Consider the following 22,936-nt stretch of genomic DNA (forward strand, 5'->3'; position numbering starts at 1 on the left):
AAACTAATACATTAGATCCTCTTCAGCAAAATTATTCGGGGGGCTCTGCCCCCACATCATTAACATTGGGGGGGCTCGAGCCCCCTAAGCCCCATGGAGTCAGCGCCTATGAATATTGTGCACTTTTTCTTGTGTGACATAAATATCTGTATCATCAGAAGTAGTATGGAGTGTGTAGTAAGGGATGATTTCAGTAGCAGTCAATTAACACTTCAAGCAATGTTTTAAAAGATATAGAAAAATGTTGTTTTTGTATGTTACTAAATATTGTGTAATTTAATGCCCCCCACATATAATTTACCTTAATTTAATACTGTTAAACTTTTAAAAAATGGACTGTTTCCAAAGCCCCCACCTCCCCCCCTTCTTGCAGATCAATTCTAGCTACTGGCCTGCTACATAAACTCGGAGTCAGTATCAATTTGCTCCCTTTCTGCAGTGACCTTCACATGAGGGAAGTCCCTGTGTAAGATCAGTCTTGACACCATTGCCTATTATCATGTACATTTGATATTCATGTTAAACACATCAATAAACTAACATGTCATATTTTTCTTTCTTTCTTTTTATATTACACAATGCAATAGCCTGTAACACACATCCTAATTTGACAATAATCCAATTCCAGAGAGACTTGATTTTGAGTTATTTTCATCATTTTAAACTGTATGTGTGTAGAATATAATTTGCAACCTGACCTGCCTTGATATCATGATTCTTTTAGTTTTTGGGTGTATCAAGCATGAAGCATGTATCGTTGTGCAATCATTTTGATGTGAGTAACCAAATCAAGTCTAAGTTATCTCGCATAAAGTTAGCTTAAACCTTGACAACAAGATGGAGTCACACTTTTTTCTCAAATTAGACCTATATATGTAACACCATATCTGAATGAACAGAACTAAAATCATTTGGAAAATGTGTATTTAAAAAGTTAACAGTTTGGTATATCGGAGACACATTTCTTCATTTTTACAGAAGAAACTACTTACGGAAATGAGTTTCTCTAAGGTTTCCAACGTTCGTCGAGGTATTTTTTATTATCGTGGAATCTATTTAACCGGCAATCATGCATTTTTCAAGAGAATTATCTCACCAATGCACAAGTGGCATTGCTATCGCTACGTGAACCGGATGCTGCATCTGTTTGATGACGTAACCCCATGTCAGTGTTTCCAGCCCCTTCTTTTTAACTATGCTTGCCTAACCTAACCAAACCTACCCTAACCTTATGGGAAATGGTTCGTGGGGCTATCCATCAGCTACCCGTGCATAATGTACAATTTGCACACGTGACGAACACGATAGTAGGTATTTTCGGTGAAGAAGGTTGGAAACACTGCATACCTACAATGGTAGTCAACCTGTGTCCGCCATATTGTGTGTTACGGAAGCAAGAAAAGGAATTACAAAAACTACTCTCTATGTGAAAAATTGTCTGTTTTCGTGTAAAAAGCATAATGGCACCTTGAACTATGTTCCGGAATGCACAATTGGTTATGTACAAACCATGCGAAACACAAAATATCCGATTTTAATGTGTCTCCAATATAACGAACTGGTACCTTTAAAAAACAAAAACAGTGCAATATTTTAACACTTTTGTAAATATAAAAGTGATTAACATTTTAAGGTAAAAGTTCAGTATATCGGAGACACATTAAAATCGGATATTTTGTGTTTCGCATGGTTCGTACTTACCAATTGTGTATTGCGGAACATAGTTCAAGGTGCCATTATGCTTTTTACACGAAAACAGACACAATTTTTCACATACAGTAATTTTTTTTATTCCTTTCTTCGCTTCCGTAACACACATAATGGCAGGTACATTTTGACTCAAATTGTGGGTATGCAGTGTTTCCAACCTTCTTCACCGAAAAATACCTACTATTGTGTTTGTCACGTGTGAAAATTTTACATTATGCACGGGTAGGTGACGGATGGCCCCACGAACAATTTCCGATAAGGTTAGGTTAGGTTAGGTTTGGGATGGTTAGGCAAGCATAGTGAAAAAAAAGGGGGTTGGAAACACTGACAGGGGCTTATGTCATCAAACGTACGCAGCATGCAGTTCATGTAGCGAAAGCAATGGCAATTGTGCGTCGGTGAGTTCTTTCTCTTGAAAAATACATGATTTCTCAGTCAAATACATTCCATGATGAAAGAAAATACCTCGACAAATGTTGGAAAGCTTGCAGAAACTCATTTGCGTAAGTAGTTTCTTGTGTAAAAATGAAGAAATGTGTCTCCGATATACCGAACTTTTACCCATTTTAAATATTTAAAGTAAGTTTATTTAAAGTAAGTTGTTTTAGTCATGCACTCTTTCCAGGTGAGAAATTTACAATTGCAGTGTACCATGTTAATTAAGAATACGGAAAACATTCATTTCACAAACTTTCATATATACACTTAGTATCTGATGTAGGTTTTGCAGGTAAAATTAAGAGAATAAAAAGAGAGAAAAATGGTATTTAGAACAGTAAAATGAGTTTGAAAAAACGTATGCTGGTATGTATCACACCTATGTCTTCCGCATAACATTCATAGAGTAAGATACAAATATGATTATAGTTCAATAGAAGGCTGCCCGCCGGATTTTTTCTACGGGAGGGGGGTATAGCAGTTCTCAAAGTGAGGAGGGCATGTAGTGATGCTCCCCCCCCCAAGAAAATTCTCATAAAACAACATATATTAGAGACCACTTAATCTGCTGTCTTTAATGGCACAATGTTTTGAGACTACAATTTCACCATTCGAATAATACGATGTCTTACAGATATTTCAGGGGAAGGGGACAAGCACCCCTGGACTGGTCTAATACTAATAAACAATTAACTAGGCAAACTCCAATACAGTCTATCACCACAATTTCACAGTGATTTCTTGGCTGTGAATACATGTACAGTCATGTATACAGCATGCTTCCAGCACTAAAGTAGGTGCCTTTTCCTGTTGCTGAAGTAGATGCAGGCCTGTAGCTAGAATTGATCTCCAGGGGAAGGGGGGGGGCTTATGAGATATCAGGGGGGGCTTTGTAAACCAAGTCCATTTTCATAAGTTTAACAGTGTTAAATGAAGGTAAATTATTTTTGTATGTGTGTGTGGGGGGTGGGTAAGTTAATATAAAATTTAGAAATATCACAAATAGTACATTTCTCTATAGGTATCTTCTAAAACATCTCTTGAAGTGTTAATTGCTATTGACATCAGTCCTTATTACATACTACACATTACATTTCATGATACAGATATTTATATCATAAAAAAAATGCACAATATTCAATCATAGTGCTATACCGAACATTCCACCCCAGCTGAAGGAATAAAACTTCTTCGTTCTCAAAACTTAGGAACTGTTGACCTTTGATGCAGATATGGAAGGAATGTGGACGATGACGTCAAAGTCACAGATTTCTGTCTAAATGGGAGACTGCAGCAGGGACAGCAAAGGTACAGAAAAGAAGCTCTTATGTGAAAGAACATTATATAGTCTATAGAATCTTCTAAATACTTGCCGTACTTCGACTTCAGCTCATAAACAAGATGAAGTTTATGTTTTGTGAATTTATCCTTCACCAAGTTGTGAGAAACTTAATATCTGCAGTCTACATTTTCTCTCTTCACTGCAAACAAATTATACAAAATAATTTTACCTAATGTCAAGGGGGAACTCAGCCCGGTTATGGCCCTGCCATACAAGAACTTTCTAAACTCTATACAACCTACTAAATACAGACAGGGTGTCTACAAATGATTGAAGCAGTTTCCCAATGTTACTGTACATGTACTATTATTAAACATATTGTGAAGTAACTTTACAGTTTTGTAGAGAAACTAAACATGTTTTGTGGCACATTACAAGTGTTCGATATGCTCCCTCTTCGTGATTCTACAGACATAAACTTTATAATCAAGTTCTTCTCAAACGCGATGAAGCATGTAACTATCAATTCGATTGAAAGCACTGATAATACGAGCCCGCACTTCTGCTAGATTACTCTGTAATGGAGGCACAAACACTAGCTCCTTCACATAACCCCAGACACAAAAAGTCACCGTGAGGCAAAGACAGTAGTTGTTGATCATCATTTCCACAACGACCAACCCATCGGTATGATACTCTGGTGGTTAAGATTTTGTGGACATCATGATGGAACTGGTGGATAAAATTCTCACTGTCTGTCTCCAACTGTGGCATGAGCCAATTTTCTAACATGTCAAGATACCCGTATTCTGTAATGGTTGTTCACTGAAGAAGATTGTACAAAAAGCATCGAGTTCCGGAATGTCACGAATATGCTCAACAGCGCCACTTGAACAGAAAACTTGCATAACTTCAATGTCTCACAAATCGTGTCAAGTTTTTCTACAAAACTGCAAAGTTTCTTCCTGATAAGTTCAATAATACATGTACAGGAACATCATGAAACCACTATCAATCATTTGCAGACACCCTGTACTTTTCGCTATTTAGACTTCAGTTCATAAACAAGATGAAGGAATGTGATAGCTGATCTTCGTCCTGTGAATTTGTTCTTTCATCAAGTTATGACCACATAATATCCGCTGTCTACATTTTCACTTGTCACTACAAACAAATGGTAAATATCTGTTATATCGGAGACACTTTTCTTTAAATTTACAGGGGAAACTACTTACGGAAATGAGTTTCTGTTGAATTTATCAAACTTCATGGAGGTACTTTGTCACTATGGAATGCTGGACAACAGAAAATAAGCACTTTTGATGTAATAAAGTAGCCTCTTGTGCGAAGCGACAACATTATGCCGTTGTTTCCATTATGAACCTGCAGATGGCACGAGTGTCGAAAGTCACGCGGTATCGCGAGAGGAAGAAGTGTTTCCAAATGCACCTTTATTTTACCAGAATTTTTATTTTCATTTTTTTAACTATGCTTACCTAACCTAACCCAACCTAACCTGGCTGGAAATGGTTCGTGGGGCTAACGTGAATGGTTTTTGGGGCTATCGTGAATGGTTTTTGGGGTTATTGGGAATGGTTTTTGGGGTTATCGGGAATGGTTTTTGGAGCTATCCGTCAATGCTTTGTGATGACATAATGAACACGAAAGTAGGTATTTTTTGGTTAAGAAGGTTGCAACACTGCATGCCCACTCCAAATCTACAAAAGACAAGCACGACGTGTGATGATCCACAGCTGTGTGCAAAATATTTTATATTCCACAACGGAAGAAAGGACCCAAAAGAATTATTCGTAATGTGAAAATTCGAAGTTATTTTCGTGTAAAAAGCACAATGGCACCTTGAAATAGGTTCCGCAATACACAATTGGTAAGTACGAACCATTTGAAACTGAAAATGTGAGTTAGAAATGTGTATCCGATATAACAGACATTTACCAAACAAATTATACAGTAGTTTTCCCTAATGACCGGGTGCTAACGAAAATGCAAGGGGGCTGACGACGGTGCCAGGTGGTCCTGCCTGGCTACGAGCCTGAGTAGATGACTGTAATGGTTCCGATTGTTTGGACTCGAAAAAAGTTATTTATGTTGAAAAAAAACAACTTGAAAATTACATTACGCACTTCTCATAGACAAGATATTCTCAGTCAACAAACAACAGCAAATGTCCTATAAGCGTGGGAATGAATGTAGAAGTAAATAGGAACCTTATTAGAATGCATTGAGGGACTTTATTTTAATGCTAAAGGAACAAACCTAACCACGATAGCATATATTGAACAAAATATTAAGTGATCGCTAAAACTCCGTAGTATGTGTTAAGAGACTAAATCAAAATCGAACCATGTAATAATTGCATTCGTAGCATGATGAAATCGCAATAAACCAAAAGGAACTTGGGCCTAGATGCCTTTTCATGTTCTTCAACAAACAGCAACGACATAATAATTGTTACAAAAACTAGCATGCCAAATCCAGCAAAGAGCACACCTTCCACATGTGTTCATCAAAATAACATCAATAACGACTGTGTTTTAGATGATTACGTGAGGCACAATTTTTCTTTTAAATATATATCGCAAAGTATTAAAATTCAAGATATAGCTCCCGACTAGATCTATCAATGTAAACTATCAAAAATGCGGAAGTCGTCAATATGGTAGTACTACTGAAACAACCCATGCCAACAAACAGCATCGTTCTATAATTCTATCAGTACGATACATTGCCATTTCTGGTCTACAAGAATTAAGTTTGCAACATACATGCAATAAACTACGGTTCTCCTTCATGTGTCAAGACAAGAAGTGGTGGTGGGGGGTTACAACCGCTATTCCATCCTGAAACCACTCTGTGGAAAGTTGGATTCAAACATTATTTTAAGCTTACAGAATGTACAACACACATATATCTTACCTGGCTTTGAGTAGTCTGACTTTGACCTGGATCTAGTTGAGATGCCTGCGTTTGACTTTGTGAAGGAAGAGTAAAATCTGTGAAATCAAACTCTGATCCTTGTGTATCAGCGCCAATCAAATCCGATTCTTCAGTATCCAGGAAAGTCAGGGTTTGAGAACTTGGGCCATAAGCATCAACACTCATTTTGAATGGTATGTGCTTACGATTCAATTTTTTATGTTAAAACCAAAATTAAAGAAAACGTATTCAAATAAAACTGATGTGCAGGCCTAATTTCCTCCATTTACAGCCCTCACTTCGCATTGAACACTTCTTGCGCCATATTCCCGTAGTTCTTATTACGTCAGCAGGTGTGGTAAACTAAATGAAAATACAGAAATTAATTGACAGAAATATACCACTATTTTATGAATCGATATTTGAATTATAAAATTAATTTAAGATTATATTGTTACTGTACCAAACATTTAACATAATATTAAGAGTTATCGAATTTTATTAGATTTTTTTGTTGTGACGTAACGTACAGATGTTAAACTCCTGATCCACGGAAGTCCCTAAATGTATGTAGAAACTAGAAAGACAAGTCTGAGAACTTTCTTGCTGTAGCTTCCTAAAAGGTAGTGTCTGCTGGAACCTGAAAAGAGATACGCGTGGCAGCAAACTCGACCTTTGTCTTATCGTGATTTCATCATTCTATGTAACACATACTGTGAAGTTGTAGCGATTAATTTCACATAAATGTTTTAAGATTAGGTCCCTTATCATTCTTCTAATAATAAACCTAAATGCTAATGTTAATGTTAGCATTAAAATAATATCGCTAAATGCTTTCTAAAGAAAAAGGTTCTAAATTACAATTACTTGTACATTCATTCTCACTAATCATAAACTTGCATTTTTCTCGTCTTCATCTGTTCTTAAGATTTGTAACATCCTTTTACCAGACGAATTACGTGGCAGGAGCAAATTTGACGCTTATTCTTACTGCTGACACGTGCGTGGCAGCAGACTCGGCCCTTCTACAAACAGCAATTTTCAATTATTGATTATTTAAAAGTCCAACGTTTATACACTTTGTGCCTCAGTAATGGTTCTTCATCCGTGTTGGGATCCAGTTGTTTGCATGAAAAAACGTTTGCGAAGAAAAATGTCTGAAATGGTCAGCCACTTGTGGTGCAGGACAGAAATTTTTTGATCCACACGGATTTTTCTCTTATAATCTCGACGTTCGGGAAGGGGAAAATTTGCAATTTCCCCACCAAGGTGCTAATTTTTCGGGACTGGAAATGGAACTATCGAATTCTACATCACATTTTCCCTTCAGTGATTGTTTTTTTCAAGTGCGGGATCCCGAAAAGTCGGGACCGGGATCAGGAACAAATCCCAATTCCGTCCCGATTCCGAATTCGGAAAATGAATTACAAGTCTTTCGGGAACCCGAGCAGTCGGGAAAGTCCGATTGGTCATTTTAAAAATTCGTTAATACTCGACGTTTTCTGCATTGTAAATGTCTGGTTGGTTGATTTGGTATTTTAAGTCCACTTTATGCACAGCAAGGCTAATCGGGACTGGAGCTACAGCTCCGAACCACTTGTGCCTCCACCGGGTATGGAACCCGGGACGCCTTGATTACAAGGCAACGACGCTACCACGGCGCCATCGGGGAGGCCTGTAGATGTCTGGAAGTTATCGGAAATTGTTAGCTTTGTTCCAGAAATGCAAAAACAATCATTTAAAGTAAAAATGACGTGTAGAATTCGAGATTTTCATAGCTTCGGAAAATATTGAACATTTCCCTTTCCAAATGTCGGGGTTTAAAAAATTTTCCGTCCCGACCCAAAAAATTCTGTCCCGCACATCCCTAGTTTTCTTTGCATATGTGGAGCAAAAACTAAAAATATCCGATAAGTTTCAGACACACAGAAAACATTGTGAAGTAATCACTTTAAAACATGCTCATTTGGAATTTTCCGAATGTTTGGGATCCTGAAAAGTCGGGAAATCATTCCCCGGCACCTTGCCGTTAATTTGCACACTGCCTCTGAGAAGTACCATTGATTGAATTGGTGTTTTAATTCCATTTTATGCACAGTAAGGCTAATCGGGACTGGACCTACAGTTTAAAATGGGATCCGAACCACTATGTGACTCCACCGGGTTCGAACCCGCGACCCCTTGATTACAAGGCAATGACGCTACCACTGCGCCATCGGGTAGGCCTCTAAGAAGTACCAGTTAAAACTTATAGTACTAACAGGTGTATTGTTTAGTATGAAAATATGCACTTAAGAATTAATTAAGAAATCTAAAAAAAAAAAAAACAAGCTAAAAAGTTTAAATTTTTAATTACTTTCTAACGTGTGTCCCCTAGATAATTTCGTTCGTCATTTGGTTACCCTAAGCTTTACATTGGATCGCGATGGGATGGCAATTCAAACGTTATTTTCAATGAAGGTAAGAATTTCTCGTGTATATTGATAACAAAAATGGGTTTAGTAAAGCTTTAAGATTATGTAGCTAGTCATAAGTTTTTCGAAAATTACATTCTCTTGAACCTAGGAATTAATATATTAAAGAGCAACGGAATGATTGCGAAAACGAGCTAAATATACATAGTACGTTTATGCACTAAGAACACTAAACTTGACGTCATTTGGGTCGTCTCAAGCTGCCATGGGTCTATAATACAAAAATTTAGATTTTTACACTATGCTTTGCTTTTTTTCCTGGTTGAGAGCCTGTGTAATTCAACGCCGGGTAGGAATGGAAGAGACTACCAAAATTATAAATAAAAATGTATTATGTGTGTAAACGCTTGATATATATTATTATACACTATGACTGATATTGTTCCTTATCCGATAATTTAATATTAACGTACGTTTTCATTGTATTAAGCAGATATTCTCCCTCGTATTATCGTCCTTCTTTTTCTTGGTAACAACAATTTTAAAATTATAATTACTGTAAATAAGATAGCCCTAGAGGTTGCGAGGCATGAAACAAAATAAAATATTTTTTGTAATAACTATTCTTGACGATAAATTTGTGTATATAACTAACTAACTAACTAACTTCCTAGCCTTCTTAAACCCGAAGGTTCATGGCTGCAGCAACACAGGCCTTCCATCTTTCCCTATCTTGAGCAAGTTCTATATACTCTTTTCCATCCCTACCGATTTCCCTCAGGTCCATCTCAACGTTGTCCCTCCATCTTCGTCTTGGCCTTCCTACAGGTCTCTTACCATCAGGTTTCCCAACAAGAATCCTGTAAACTCCTCTTTCCTCTCCCATTCGTGCCACATGGAATGCCCACCTAGGTCTTCTTGATTTAATCATTCTAATAATATCTGGACATGAATACAAATTATGTAGTTCTAAATTATGTAACCTTCTCCACTCACCTGTCTCCTCATCCCTTTTAGGTCCAAAGATTTTCCTAAGGATCTTATTTTCAAATACTCTCAATTTATGTTCCTCTTTCAATGTAAGGGACCAAGTTTCACATCCATATAATACTACAGGCAAAATTACTGTTTTGTATATTTTAACTTTTAGTTTCTTAGATATTAAACGAGAAGACAAACGTTTATGAAGAGAGAAGTAACATGCATTTCCTGAATTAAGCCTACTTTTTATTTCCTCTTTAATATAATTTTCATTTGTTAATATTACTCCTAAGTATTTGAATTTCGAAACTGGTTCAAACGAGTTGTTATCAATAATTAGATTTTGATTATTACCTAACACTTGGTTTCGGTCTGTAAGCATATATTTAGTTTTCTCTTTGTTAACTTCCAAACCTATCTCTTTAGCAGTTTTGAAAAATATTCTAGCATTATTCTTGATTGTATTCACATCATCCCCCAGTAAGTCTACATCATCTGCATATGCTAAGAACTGAGTCACACCATTTAATTTTAGTCCTTCTTTAGTTTCTTTTACCTTCCTAACAGCATATTCTAAGGCAAAATTAAAGAGCAATGGAGATAATGCATCTCCTTGTTTTAACCCATCATGAATTGTAAATTTGTCAGACATATTAATACCCACACGAATTTTACTTTCTGTTTCACTGGTGCATATTTTTATCATACTAACAAGCTTCTTAGGTATTCCAAACTCTACTAATATATTATATAATTTATCTATTTTGACCGAATCATATGCTTTTTTGAAATCAATGAATAGCTGATGGACATTTTGATTATATTCCCACTTTTTTTCAAGTGTCTGTCTGATGTGAAAAATTTGATCTGTAGTTGATCTGTTACGTTTAAATCCACATTGATAATCACTTATAATTTCATTAGCATATGGGGTTAGTCTTGTTAAAAGAATGTTAGATAATATTTTATATGTTGTTGAGAGTAGAGTAATTCCACGGTAATTATTGCAGTTCATTTTATCACATTTTTTAAACACAGAAACAATTATGGATTCTTTCCACTGTTGAGGGATTTCTTCTTTATTCCATATTAAACAAATTAATTTATGAATTTGAGATATTAATGAATTTCCACCATATTTAATTAACTCAGCTGGTATTAAATCAATGCCAGGTGCGTTGTTATTCTTTAGCCTTTTAATAGCATCTTTAACTTCAGCCAAGTTACGTTCTTGAACTAAAGGTTCTGCTGTGTGCACTTCATTTACTTCTGATTTATCTCCTACATGGACATTTAAAGGTCATTAAAGTAGTTCTTCCATCTATTTAGAATATCGCTTGGGTCAGCTAGAAAATCACCGTCTTTATCTTTTATCAAGTTTACTTTAGGTTGCCACCCCTTTCTAAACTCATTTACACCTTTATATAAATCTCTGATATTTTTATTTTTGCTGTTTGTTTCAATTTCGTTAATTTTGCTTTTCAAGTAATCTCTTTTTTTACTTCTAAACGTGCGGTTAACTTCTCGCTTTATTCTATTATAATTGTTTAGATTTGTATCATCAGAGTTATTTAACCACCTAAGTCTAGCCTGATTTCTTATTTCTATTAGATTATGACATTCATTATCAAACCATGGCTTACTTTTTCTCGGTTTATGGTATCCTATACTTTCTTTAGCTGCTGATTCTATTGCATTACGTACGTGCTCCCAATTCTTATTTACGTCTGTTTTATTTATATTTTCATCATCATTTAAATCCTGCAAAACATCAAATCTATTTGACAGTTTAATTTGGTAATCTTTCTTAATTCTTTCATGAGTAAACTTTCCTGTATCAAATTTTATAACTTTTAGATTTTGTTGTTTATGATTCATCACTGAGAGTCTTTCTCTTAATTTAGCAATTACTAAATAATGGTCACTGGCACAGTCAGCACCTCTATGTGTACGAACGTCAATTATACTAGTATGCCTTCTCTTATCAATGAGAATATGATCTATCTGATTATGAGTTTTACCATCTGGAGAAGACCAGGTATATTTATGGATATCTTTATGTTTAAAAGTGGTACTTTTCACAATTAAATTCTTTGAGGTTGCAAAAGTAATCAATCTTATACCATTATCATTACTTAATTCATGAAGACTTTCTTTACCAATCATGGGTTTAAATGTCTCTTCTTTGCCAATCTGTGCATTACAATCACATAACAGAATTTTCATATCATACTGAGAAAATTTATCAAAGACCTGTTCTAACTCTGTATAAAAATCATCTTTAGTATTATCATCTTTATCTTCCGTTAGTGCATGTATGTTTATTAAAATAATTTTACACCACCTACCCTGTAAAACTGCATATGATATCCTATCATTAATAATTTCTACTGTTTTAAGAGCAAAGATAATTTTATTATTTATGAAAAAGCCTGTTCCAAAATTATGATTTTTCAGTACCACCATAGAAAAAAGTATAATTTTTAGTTTTACAATTCCCTTCTTCTGGCCACCTAACTTCCTGGACAGCTACTACATCTAATTTATACTTAACTATCTCATTAATTGTACACTGAAATGCCCCAGGCCGGTAAAGGTTCAGAACATTCCAGGTGCCTAATTTAATATCCTTATTCCTAACGTAGATCTTATCCTTAGTCCAGGGACCTCCCAAAGTAGTCCCCACCCGGAGATCCGAACGGGGGACTATTTTACCTCCGGAATATTTTACCTTGGGAACATCCATGGCCTTATATTGCTGTTTCTTGACTTTTTTTTTTTTTTACAGTGCAGAGTTGTCAGCTCTACGCCTAACCCCCAATATGAATGGAGGAACTACTACACAAGACAAACACAAACATATTAGACAGCACAATTACTACACAAGACGAACACAAACACATTAGACAGCACAACTACTACACAAGACACACACAGACACATCACAGCTATAACACAAACATACCACAACTACTACACAATATAAACATAAACAAACTACACACCACAACTACTACACAAGACAAACACAGACAAATTAGACAGCACAACTACTACGCAAGACAAAACAAACATACTAGACAGCACAACTACTACACAAACGTACTAGACAGCACAACTACAACACAAGACACATACATACACTCAGTGGCGTCGCGTGCTGTTCACATACGGGTGTTCACAATATTTTTTTATACTGAATGGAGATTTACTCCTCTCCCTTGTAACTTCATCTTCAATTGAAAAAGTAGGAATAACAGTTCAACTTATTTTCAACTATTTCCCACAAAAATCACGCTATATTTGAAGAAATACATTTTTTTTATTCAATTAACACCCTTTTAATTACGCAATTTACAATTAGTAATGGTTAGTGCAACCTAATTAGTATAACATGCAATCTCAGGTATGTACAATGCAAGACTACCATACTTCGCAATCTACTTTCTATTACACCGACCATATGTTAACCAACCACATTCATTCAGCATTGAAAGCACGTGCATCGTTAGCGGGACAGAGGGGAGGACGCGTCCAGTCCAGAAAAAAAATATTTTGTATGTAAGATATTTGGGAATTATACAGAATGACCTCGCCCCGCCCACAATAACTCGGTTGGGATGCTTATGATTGACGTATGAGTCAATGTGACATTCCATATGTTCCTTCTTCCCTCGTGTTTCGTATTTTCCCACCTAGCATCATTTTGCCATGGTTCAGAGAGATTGATTTTTGACCATTTAATGCAAGGGTTCTCAAATTTCTTTGCTTCACGGGGCCCTTAGCGTTTCAAGATTTTTCCGCGGCGCCCAGAATGTAGCCCTCTCTAACACTTGCATCAGTCAGTTACTTGCAAGATTGCATGCCTTAAGTTAAAAATTAAACACGTATTTCAAATTCAGAAACATTTCATATGTAAAAATGTACTAAATAAGCACATATTTGAAACATCCATAGCACTGACTAACAATTCAGTGAAAATATTGGAACATTTCGCAGAGCCCCTGCGCCCCTCAGGATGCCGCGGCACACTCTTATTATTAACATATTTACCCGTCGTTGCCTTCTAATCGAGGGGTCCTCGGTTCGATACCCGTGGAGGAACTTAGTTATTCGAATCCCACTTAAAACTGTAGGTCCAGTCCCGATTAGTCTTACTGAGCATAAATTGGACTTAAAACACCAAAAAAATCAATCAAACATATTTACCATCCTTGATCTTATGCATTGCTATGTGCAAATGGTAACAAACGCCCAGAATGTGTCCTTTGCCCATCCATGCTTCGAGTGAATTGTTCAATTACAAGAACTGTCCGATGAAAAAAGAATAACAATTCTCTTTTAGATATATTAAAATATTTTTTAAATGTATCTATTACAAACAAGACTACTTACTGATTTGTCCGAATAAGTGGCCAAAGAACACACTCTAAATATGCACTTTCAATTATACATTTGCACTTGAACTCCCTCCTGAAGGATAACCGGCCGAAGCCTATAATTGAGCTCTAGATATTACACAGAAAAAATAAAATTCTCACTGTGGGTCGAGTAATTGAACGCCACACACCGACGCACAATGCACTTAATAATGATATCAAGAGAAACTAAATTCTACATTATGCTGGCACTTACCTTTATAGAGGATACAGTTCCTTTAGTAATTTCTGTTGCAACCACTGTGGTGAATTTTACTTGTATTCTACCTCTTGTACAATGTAGAGGTCCGGCTGGTGAGGGCCCATCCTTTTTACTTCAGTTCGTTCTGCTTCGCTCATTCGCGAAAATGGAGTTTCTTTCAAACTCCTAACAGTATTCATAGTGTACAAAACACAACACTACACTACACACACACACACGCACGCACGTCTGAAAGCCAATGCACATAAGGTCACCCAACCGCTTGCCAATAGATATCGCGCTCTCCAACAGTCGAGGTCGACACCACTCTAACCGCGTTTTGCCGGTTGCCGCCAAAGAGCATAGGCTTTTTTATTGCCCCGCAAAAGGAAGGGAACTTGACCTTTCCAAAATTAACGTGTCCCTTGCAGGTCTCCCACAGCAACAGTGTTGCCAACAACTGAAACGCAGAAGTTGCTAAATCTTCAACATGCGCTAAAAGTTGCTGAATCAAATTTACTGGTGAAAAATGCAAAATATATTTTTAAAAAGTGCTGTAAAGAACAACTTACATCAGGTTTATTCCAACCAATAAATTAAATTTCAATGTTTGTGCGTTTTTATGTACATTAAAAAAATACTTAATTTCAAATGAGAATTTATGCATATTTCATCTTAACTTTCTAACTTCAAGGAAGAAAATATTGTGTAGCAAAAATGCATCTCTAGTATTCTGAAAGTTATATTTTGTTCTTCACAATAAGCATATTCCAATAACGTAGAGAATAGTAAAAATAATTTACTAACATCAATTAAATTTTTTTACGGTAACAGCTATTTAGGCCTAGGACTCCATACTATTCTGAGTATAGTTACCATAAAAATGCGCGTTCAATTGATGTAAATGTAGTCGGCACTTTCCTTTGCAATTTAATTCGGTGAGAGTTCTTCTTTTTTTTGCATTAAAAACGTCGATTACTAAAAAAAAGTTGCACAGTCTGAATGGCCCTTAGCCGCACATGCGCAAATCATATAAACCTTGAAAGATATGTAACTCCTGCAGACTAGTTTCTAAAGAAAAGTCGCTCGTCACTATTCCGTGAACTTTAGCGCCCACTGGAATTTAAAATCCGCCAGGTTTAGCGACTTCACACTAAAGTTTGCAACTATGTAGTGCAGCCCGTCTCGAGTCCCCCTAGGCATGCCTTGTATATGCTGCACTCTGGTGCCGAATGCAAGAAGTATTGCCGCTTGAAAATCCGGGCTCCCAGCACCATATGTTCGCACAGACCAGTGAACACTTCCGCGGTATAGTGGCCAACAGCCCGTTAGCTGCCAGTTCACAACACACAACACAGCAATTGTGTTCATCGCAACCGTGCAACCAGGCCCGTAGCCAGGATTTCTTACTAGGGGGGGCAAAGTCAATCCTAGAGGGGGCAAATTTTTAATATATTGTGTTGCATTGGCAGATATAGCAGGGTACAGAGGGGCGCTTGCCCCCTCTTCCAAAAGTGATAAGTAACAGCATAGACTAGTTAGGTTAGGTTAGGTTAGGTTCTAACTATTCTATGGTAACAGGAAAGGGATGATATCGTGAAAATCCAACGAACAAAAAAAGTTCAAGCAACATCAAATAACAATATTTCGATAATGACCTTTCGGACTAACAAATAATACAAAGATGAAGTTTAACATATATAGGCTAATTGGGATTTTATCTACTTTACATTTACATGTCAATAATGTTAATAGACGATTAATATGTAACTTTGGGCTTCTCTGCAGAACTGATTAAGGAAGTCCCTTATAAATTGTGCTTCATAATGTACTCTAATTTCCAGTATGCAATATTTTTACACACAAAGGAATCTAACGAGAATCCAACACCACCATTATGTTGTGTTATGCAAGAAAAATCGAATTAATTAAATATTAATGGTTACATGTTATCTACACTTTGATGAATTGTGTAAAAATTTGTATAATTTTTTGTAGGCCTACTTGCTAAAACATGGCTCCTATTTGCTTCAGACAACGTTTGCCTACTTGTTACGTTAACCATTTTGCAAAATATTGTGTCATTGAAATACATGTGTTTGACACCCGACAAACAAATAAGAATCCTTTGATTGATCAATGACTTCTTGGATTACAGTGTCATCATTCATATTTCATATCAAGTTTTATAGAGGGAAATGTTGTATCCTCTTTACGTTATAAAAAAAATACCTTCCTTAATGACTATGGTACGAAACCAAATGATCTAAGGGGCCTCCTTCACCTTCCCCCATTTCCGAAAAAGCGAGGTCTCTGGGCCACTTATCGCCACCACTTTTTGAGCAGAAGCGTACAAACCCCAAATATCAGGGTTTTTTATGCTGATACTGATTTCTGCCAGTCACAGAATGGCTTGATATATATGAACAAAATTAGGAGAATCCACTCCATAGCAGAAGAGTTGACATAATTATTTGTCAAAAAATTAGGTTGTGCATACTTTAACAGACAACGTCTGTTACAGACACAATGTAATATTATAAATATAAGAAAATAAATAGAAAATAATTTGAGAGATTTTCAATCGTATTTATTTCACTGCAGCTTTTTTCTACTTGTCATTTTCTTGAACCTATATTCATAGGGTGCCGCCTGATAACATCGAAAATTTTCACAGTGTGTACAGGACATCAAGGAAGGCAACTTTTATCAATGACTATTTACTCGTCTAATTCTTCTTTCGATGTTACAAGCAATCGAAATATGGCATCTTATGACCTTAATGTATGTAATCCCATTGTAAGCTTCGCAGTTGCAAATGTAATTTATTTTTACTGCCGTTTAAAATTCTTGAGAGCAATATATATAACATGCTATGGAAACGATATCATGCAAACAGTCAGGGTTGAAACTTAACTTTCCCTTTATAAAATGGATATCATGACACACACCTATGTTGCTTATCATATTTAATGCGTTTGCATAGAGAAATGATTCATGAGATTTGAAATTCACATTTATATTTCATAAGATGCTTAGTGTAACCCGTCTCACACTACAAATTTTATCGCTTTCTAACCGAAAAACTATCACATTTTCATCGTGTTTGATAATAATTTGAGCCAGTAAGCTGTCCTACATCTTCCACTAGCCGACCTCCATGGTGGGATGGTTACATAACACACTACGAAGCCAGGGGTTCCAGGTTAGAGCCTGGGCATGAATGTTCTTTGTGAGCAGAGGCGAAACCACAAATCTTTATATGGAGAGGGGTCAAGTACCAGGACAAACATGCCAATTATAATAATAGTAATATAGTGGTGGTAGTGGTAGTAACAATAGTAGCATTAAAAGGACGTTATTATTGTCGTAAATCATGCAAAAGGGGGTACAAGTCGATGCTAAAGCATTTGTGTTTGAACAAATAATTTGAAATATTAACTAATAATGGAAAACAAGCACACAAACTGTATTTTTGAAAGACAGAATATGCATGACGAACATTATTCTTTTTGCACATATGACACGTATAACTTTCATGTACAACATATTTTTTACACATATGCAACATGGAGCGACATAAAATAAGAAACTACTTATGCAACATGTTAACTCTAAATTGTGTACGTATTCAAAATTTCTTTAATATATATATATATTATTTAAATACATTACATGATCAATTCATCCGCCAAATTGTCTCTCAAATGTGCGACAACAATCTGAAGTATATATCTGGCCTTACTTCTCTCTCAGGTAATTTAGAATGCATTATAGAAAATAATCATATTGGGATCGAAGCAAGCAGGAAAATCTTTAGATCCAAATATTTGCAAAGCATGGCCGTATTTAGAGGGGGGGTTTCTAGGGTTCAACCCCCCCCGAAACTTCTGACATGTTGGATTAATGGAAGTTCAGAAACCAAATCTGTAACTAATTTTCAATTTTTTTTCGAAGCATCACAAAAATACAAGGAGACAATGTTGAAACGATCGAGCTAGAATTTTCATACAATTCGAATTCTGAAACTTGAATGAAACGGAATTTATTCTCGGAAACGCAGCCCACCTGCAACCTCTCCATTTTCACTTCTGCTGTCCTCTTTCCAGTGTTGTTCCTGCGGTACTATACCGTCACAGTGAATATAGACTGAAAATTCCCTTATGATTGTCCCAAAATTCCCTATCCGTAAAAGTCGAAAATCCTCCTTGATAGGAGTTCAAACCTAGAATCTCCAGTTTTGTAGCGCGTTACGTTAGCGATTGAGGTTACAATCCATGCACCAGGCAAAGTTTAAAAAAATGTAACTGGTTCCACACTTTTCAAAATTCCAAAAATTGAGTTTTAAGTTCAAACAACAAAAACTTTATGACTAAAATTTCCATCTAACTTTTACAGCTTTTTCTTGAAAGTATCTAAAATTTAATTGCAAAGTATAATAATTGTGCATTTCAGTACACACTATATGAAACGTAAAGGAAGAAAACAAAAGAGAGACCTTGTGCTGGATATTCACTCATCTGCTGGATTGAGTAAACCCCCCCAAGGATATAACAATGTTAATAATAATAATAATAATTAGCATTATTATGGGATAACATAGTTTTATTATTATTACATTTTAATTATTATTGTATATTTATTGTTATTATTTCTATTATTCAAATTTCTGGCGACGCCCATGGGAACAATTATGAATGAACCCCCCCCCCGAAAATGTTTCCTGCCTACGGCCATGTTGCAAAGTGAAAACAATATTGATTTAATTGGGCGCAAATAATTTCACTGGGCGCCATGGGAATCTCTTTAACTTTTTTTTTCTCATTTAGATCATTTTGGCCCAGGGTTGACTCCCGCTGACCCCTAGCTGCGGCTCTGCACTACGGACTATAAGAATAGTAGATATCATGTATGCGAGCGAAGCGAGCTAGAAAATTTTACGAAATGTACTTTTATTTGTATAAAATTTGAAATCAGGGGGGGGGCAATTGCCACTCTGTGCCCCCTGTAAATGCCCTTAGCCGTCTGGAAGAAAAATGCAAGAAACACTTGAAAACTTATTCCATCTTGAGTATCCATTTGTCCTGTTATTCTTAGATTCTGCTTGTCATGTTTCTTTACTTCAATGTTTGCCCCCCTAGATTGAACTTCCCTCCAAGATTGGGGGGACGACGACAATGCCCCTGCCCCCTTGTGGTTGCAGCACTGTTTGTGAGTGTCTCTTCATCAATTTCACGTCATCACTCATCTCCACGATTAGCTGGATGTGGCAGAAAAGCAATGCTAAGTAACAAAAATCAAATATCCACTCCCTCTCTCTCGCTATTACCAAAAGATAGACTTGGGAAAAAAAAAATATGAAATTATGCAGTTCAAACTTCATAGCAACACATTCGAGAAAAAAAACAACATCCAAATACATTAGACACTTTTAATACAAGACTACTCAAAGTGTCACAACTGTTCTAGATACTGAAAATTGCGAAATCATTTTCCGAAATCTGAATCTGGAAGGGAATCCCCCCAATCCTGATACGACATTATACGGAATCCGACACACCTTCGTGTTGCTAGAGTAATACAGGATATAATTGTAGAGATTAGTGAGAATTCCAGGTAGGAATGTGTTCTGTATTTTTCACAGGGGGGGCAAAGCATGCTCTCAGGGGGGGCAGTTGCCCCCCCTGCCCCCCTATAGCTACGGGCCTGCGTGCAACACAGGAGTCAGTGTTACCAACTATCTAAAAAAGTTATCAGACGTGAAAGACGTCAACTCCGAGTAAATTGTGTGTGTATATTCGAACATCAAAAAAGTATTTTTTCAATTAAATATATGTGTGTGTGTGCATTTAATATGTACGTAATTTAAAACATATACATGAGTGTTCACGTGCTCATGCGAACATTATCACGCGACGCGCCTGCATACACTTCACCGATACTACACACGACAAACAGAAATACATTAGACAGGATAACTACTATATAAGATAAACACAAACACACTAGACAGCATAACTACTACACAACAAGACAATCCCAACCACACTAGACAGCACAACTACTACACAAGGCAAACACAAACACTACACAGCACAACTACTGCACAAGACACACAAACACATAACAACCACTACACAAGAAAAACAAACAAACGCACAACTACTACTACACAAGATTATGAATGGATGGAAGTGTAACAGTGTAATGAAAATTGGCAAATGATCACTACCCCTATTCACAAAGTCTACTTCCCAAAACAATTTATTTATTATATTATTTGACACAATAGTTAAATTTGTGTATATACGTATAACAAAGGACCACATTTACTAGCTACGTGGAAAAGTATGATATCATGTGAAAAAAGGTAAGTTATTAAAAACAAACAACTATAAAAATAAAAGTAGAGTCATGCGGAATTATTATGCATTATTCTTTACTGGATTCACAAAAATATGTCACTTAAATTGTGAAAATTGCAAGTGACGTAAAAAGTGATGTGCAATTTTTAAGGCTTTTTAGATTTCTGATATCTTTTCTGTTGTTGACGATCGTACAGCACTGATTATTCAACTATCATGTTCAGACATAATTTCTGAGGTTAAGATGATAGTAAACTTGCAATTTAATGTAATAGTAGCACGTTCGGCATCAAATTCCCCATGTATTTAAATGGGAGAACAATGCCGATCAAAAGCGTGGGGACAGAACAGGGCTGCTGCCACCTACAATAGTTTGCTTTGACCAGGCCCATATAAAAAAAAATCTCATTATAATTAAATTTTAATGTTTATTTTAAATTTGCCTGCAAATGTTCATACCTGTTTCAAGTGGCGGTGGGAGACGGAGCACAGCCGGATACCTCAGGCTCTGTCCGAAAGGTACAAAGTACAGATTTAAAGCAGGGGTGCCCACAGGGGTGATTCATGACGCGCCCGCATCATGGGAATTTTTTGAGGGGACAAAGTTTTATTCTTTAGCTAGCAATTCTGTATAACTCCACAGAAAATTGGGGGGATCGTTTCGTTTGATTGACTTGTTATTGATTTTTAGTTATTATGCACAGTTTTTCTACCTACCTGTGGCTGATTGCGGCGATGGGTTGAAACGAAACACCGCCTCTTATGCCTTAAGAATCGGTTTGGAAAAGGGGGGCGTGTTCTTCGCTTTAATACAAGGTTAGTCGAGGAGACAAACTGCCTGCTTGACCAGTTATTATTGTCCAGTTTTCGATTTTTTCAAATTTGCAGGTTCTTTTGTAAAAGTTTGATCTCCATACCAGTGACAAGTTGTTCTGCAGAACGCACAATGAGAGTGATAAGAAAAATTAAAAACAGACGACGCTCGTGTATGGCTGATGAGTGGTTAATATCTACCTTAAATCCTTCCTGCGAGTCCGATGTTTTAAAAGTGGTTCAAAAGGAGGAAATTATCAATAAATCTGCTGCAACAGCTTTGCAACGTCAGCAGTTATTATCGCATATGTCAAATATTATTTAAATCAATGTCAACCAGTGGCGCAACCACAGGGGGGCATTGGCCCCCGTACCTTGGGTGGAAATGAGTTCTAGGGGGGCAAAGGGGAGCAAACATTGACGGCCAAGTGTACCTGCAGGGAGCAATTACCGCCCAAAATTTCAAATTTTATGCAAATGAAAATACTTTTCGTAAAACTTTCTTGCTCGCTTCGCTCGCAATGCCTGCTTTTTTTCGTCTCATCAAGTTCAGAACCGTAGCTAGGGAACGGCGGGAGACCGCCCTGAGCGCCGAAAGATCTAAATGAGAAAAGTTGTAAAATTGATTTGTGTTTTTTAAAGTATGCTCAGAGAGGCTAATTGAGACTGGGCCTGTAGCTTAAAGTGGGTTCCAAACCACTATGTGCCTCCATCGGGTGTCGAACCCGGGACCCCTTGATCACAAGGCGATGATGTTACCACTACACAATCGGGGAGACACAAAAGTTGTAAATGATATAATGCCATGGCGTTCCGTGAAATTATTTGCGGCCTATTAAATTGACATTGATTTCAGCTTGCATTAAGTTAGATCCAAAAGTTTGAAATGCATGAACAATTGTTTGTAGGAAAGGGAGCGTGCACATTTGAGAGACAATTTATGTAATTTTTGCTGTTGGTTTATTGTCAAATGGATCAATTGGTTGTGTAATGTATTTAAATAATATATGCTGTATATAATATTTGTTAAACAAACGTTGAATATGTACACAATTTAGTATCCACGTTTCATATATGTGAAACATATATCGTACATGAAAGTTATGTTAATGTAAACGATAATTATATTTGGAATGCATTTATCAAGCATTTTCTATCTTTCAAAAATAGTTTATGTGCTTGCTTTCCGTTATTAACGTGAAATTTAACGTGTTAAAAAAATAATTCAAATAGTTTGTTCGAGCACAAATGCTTTACACAAACTTCTACTCTCCTTTTTCGTAATTTACGAGGATAATAACATCTTTGATACTACCACTACTAATAGTACTTAATAATAATGTTGGTCCTGGGTTTGAATCCCGGTTTGGGCATGG

The 22,936-nt window shown here is 36.4% G+C and overlaps 1 protein-coding gene across 1 annotated transcript in view; it reads right to left on the reverse strand.

Moving 5' to 3' along the window:
• The window catches only part of Upf1 (Upf1 RNA helicase), an 88,571-nt gene extending 81,849 nt beyond the window's left edge, over positions 1-6,722 (reverse strand). The window contains exon 1 of the mRNA XM_083118366.1: positions 6,368-6,722. Within this exon, the coding sequence (XP_082974492.1) occupies positions 6,368-6,553 (186 nt within the window). The 5' untranslated portion in view covers positions 6,554-6,722. The remainder of the gene's footprint in view (positions 1-6,367) is intronic.
• Positions 6,723-22,936: the final 16,214 nt, after the last annotated feature.

The sequence above is a fragment of the Lepisma saccharinum genome, chromosome 3, assembly GCF_977018435.1.
Source record: "Lepisma saccharinum chromosome 3, izLepSacc3.1, whole genome shotgun sequence".
In the NCBI taxonomy this organism is placed as follows: domain Eukaryota; kingdom Metazoa; phylum Arthropoda; class Insecta; order Zygentoma; family Lepismatidae; genus Lepisma; species Lepisma saccharinum.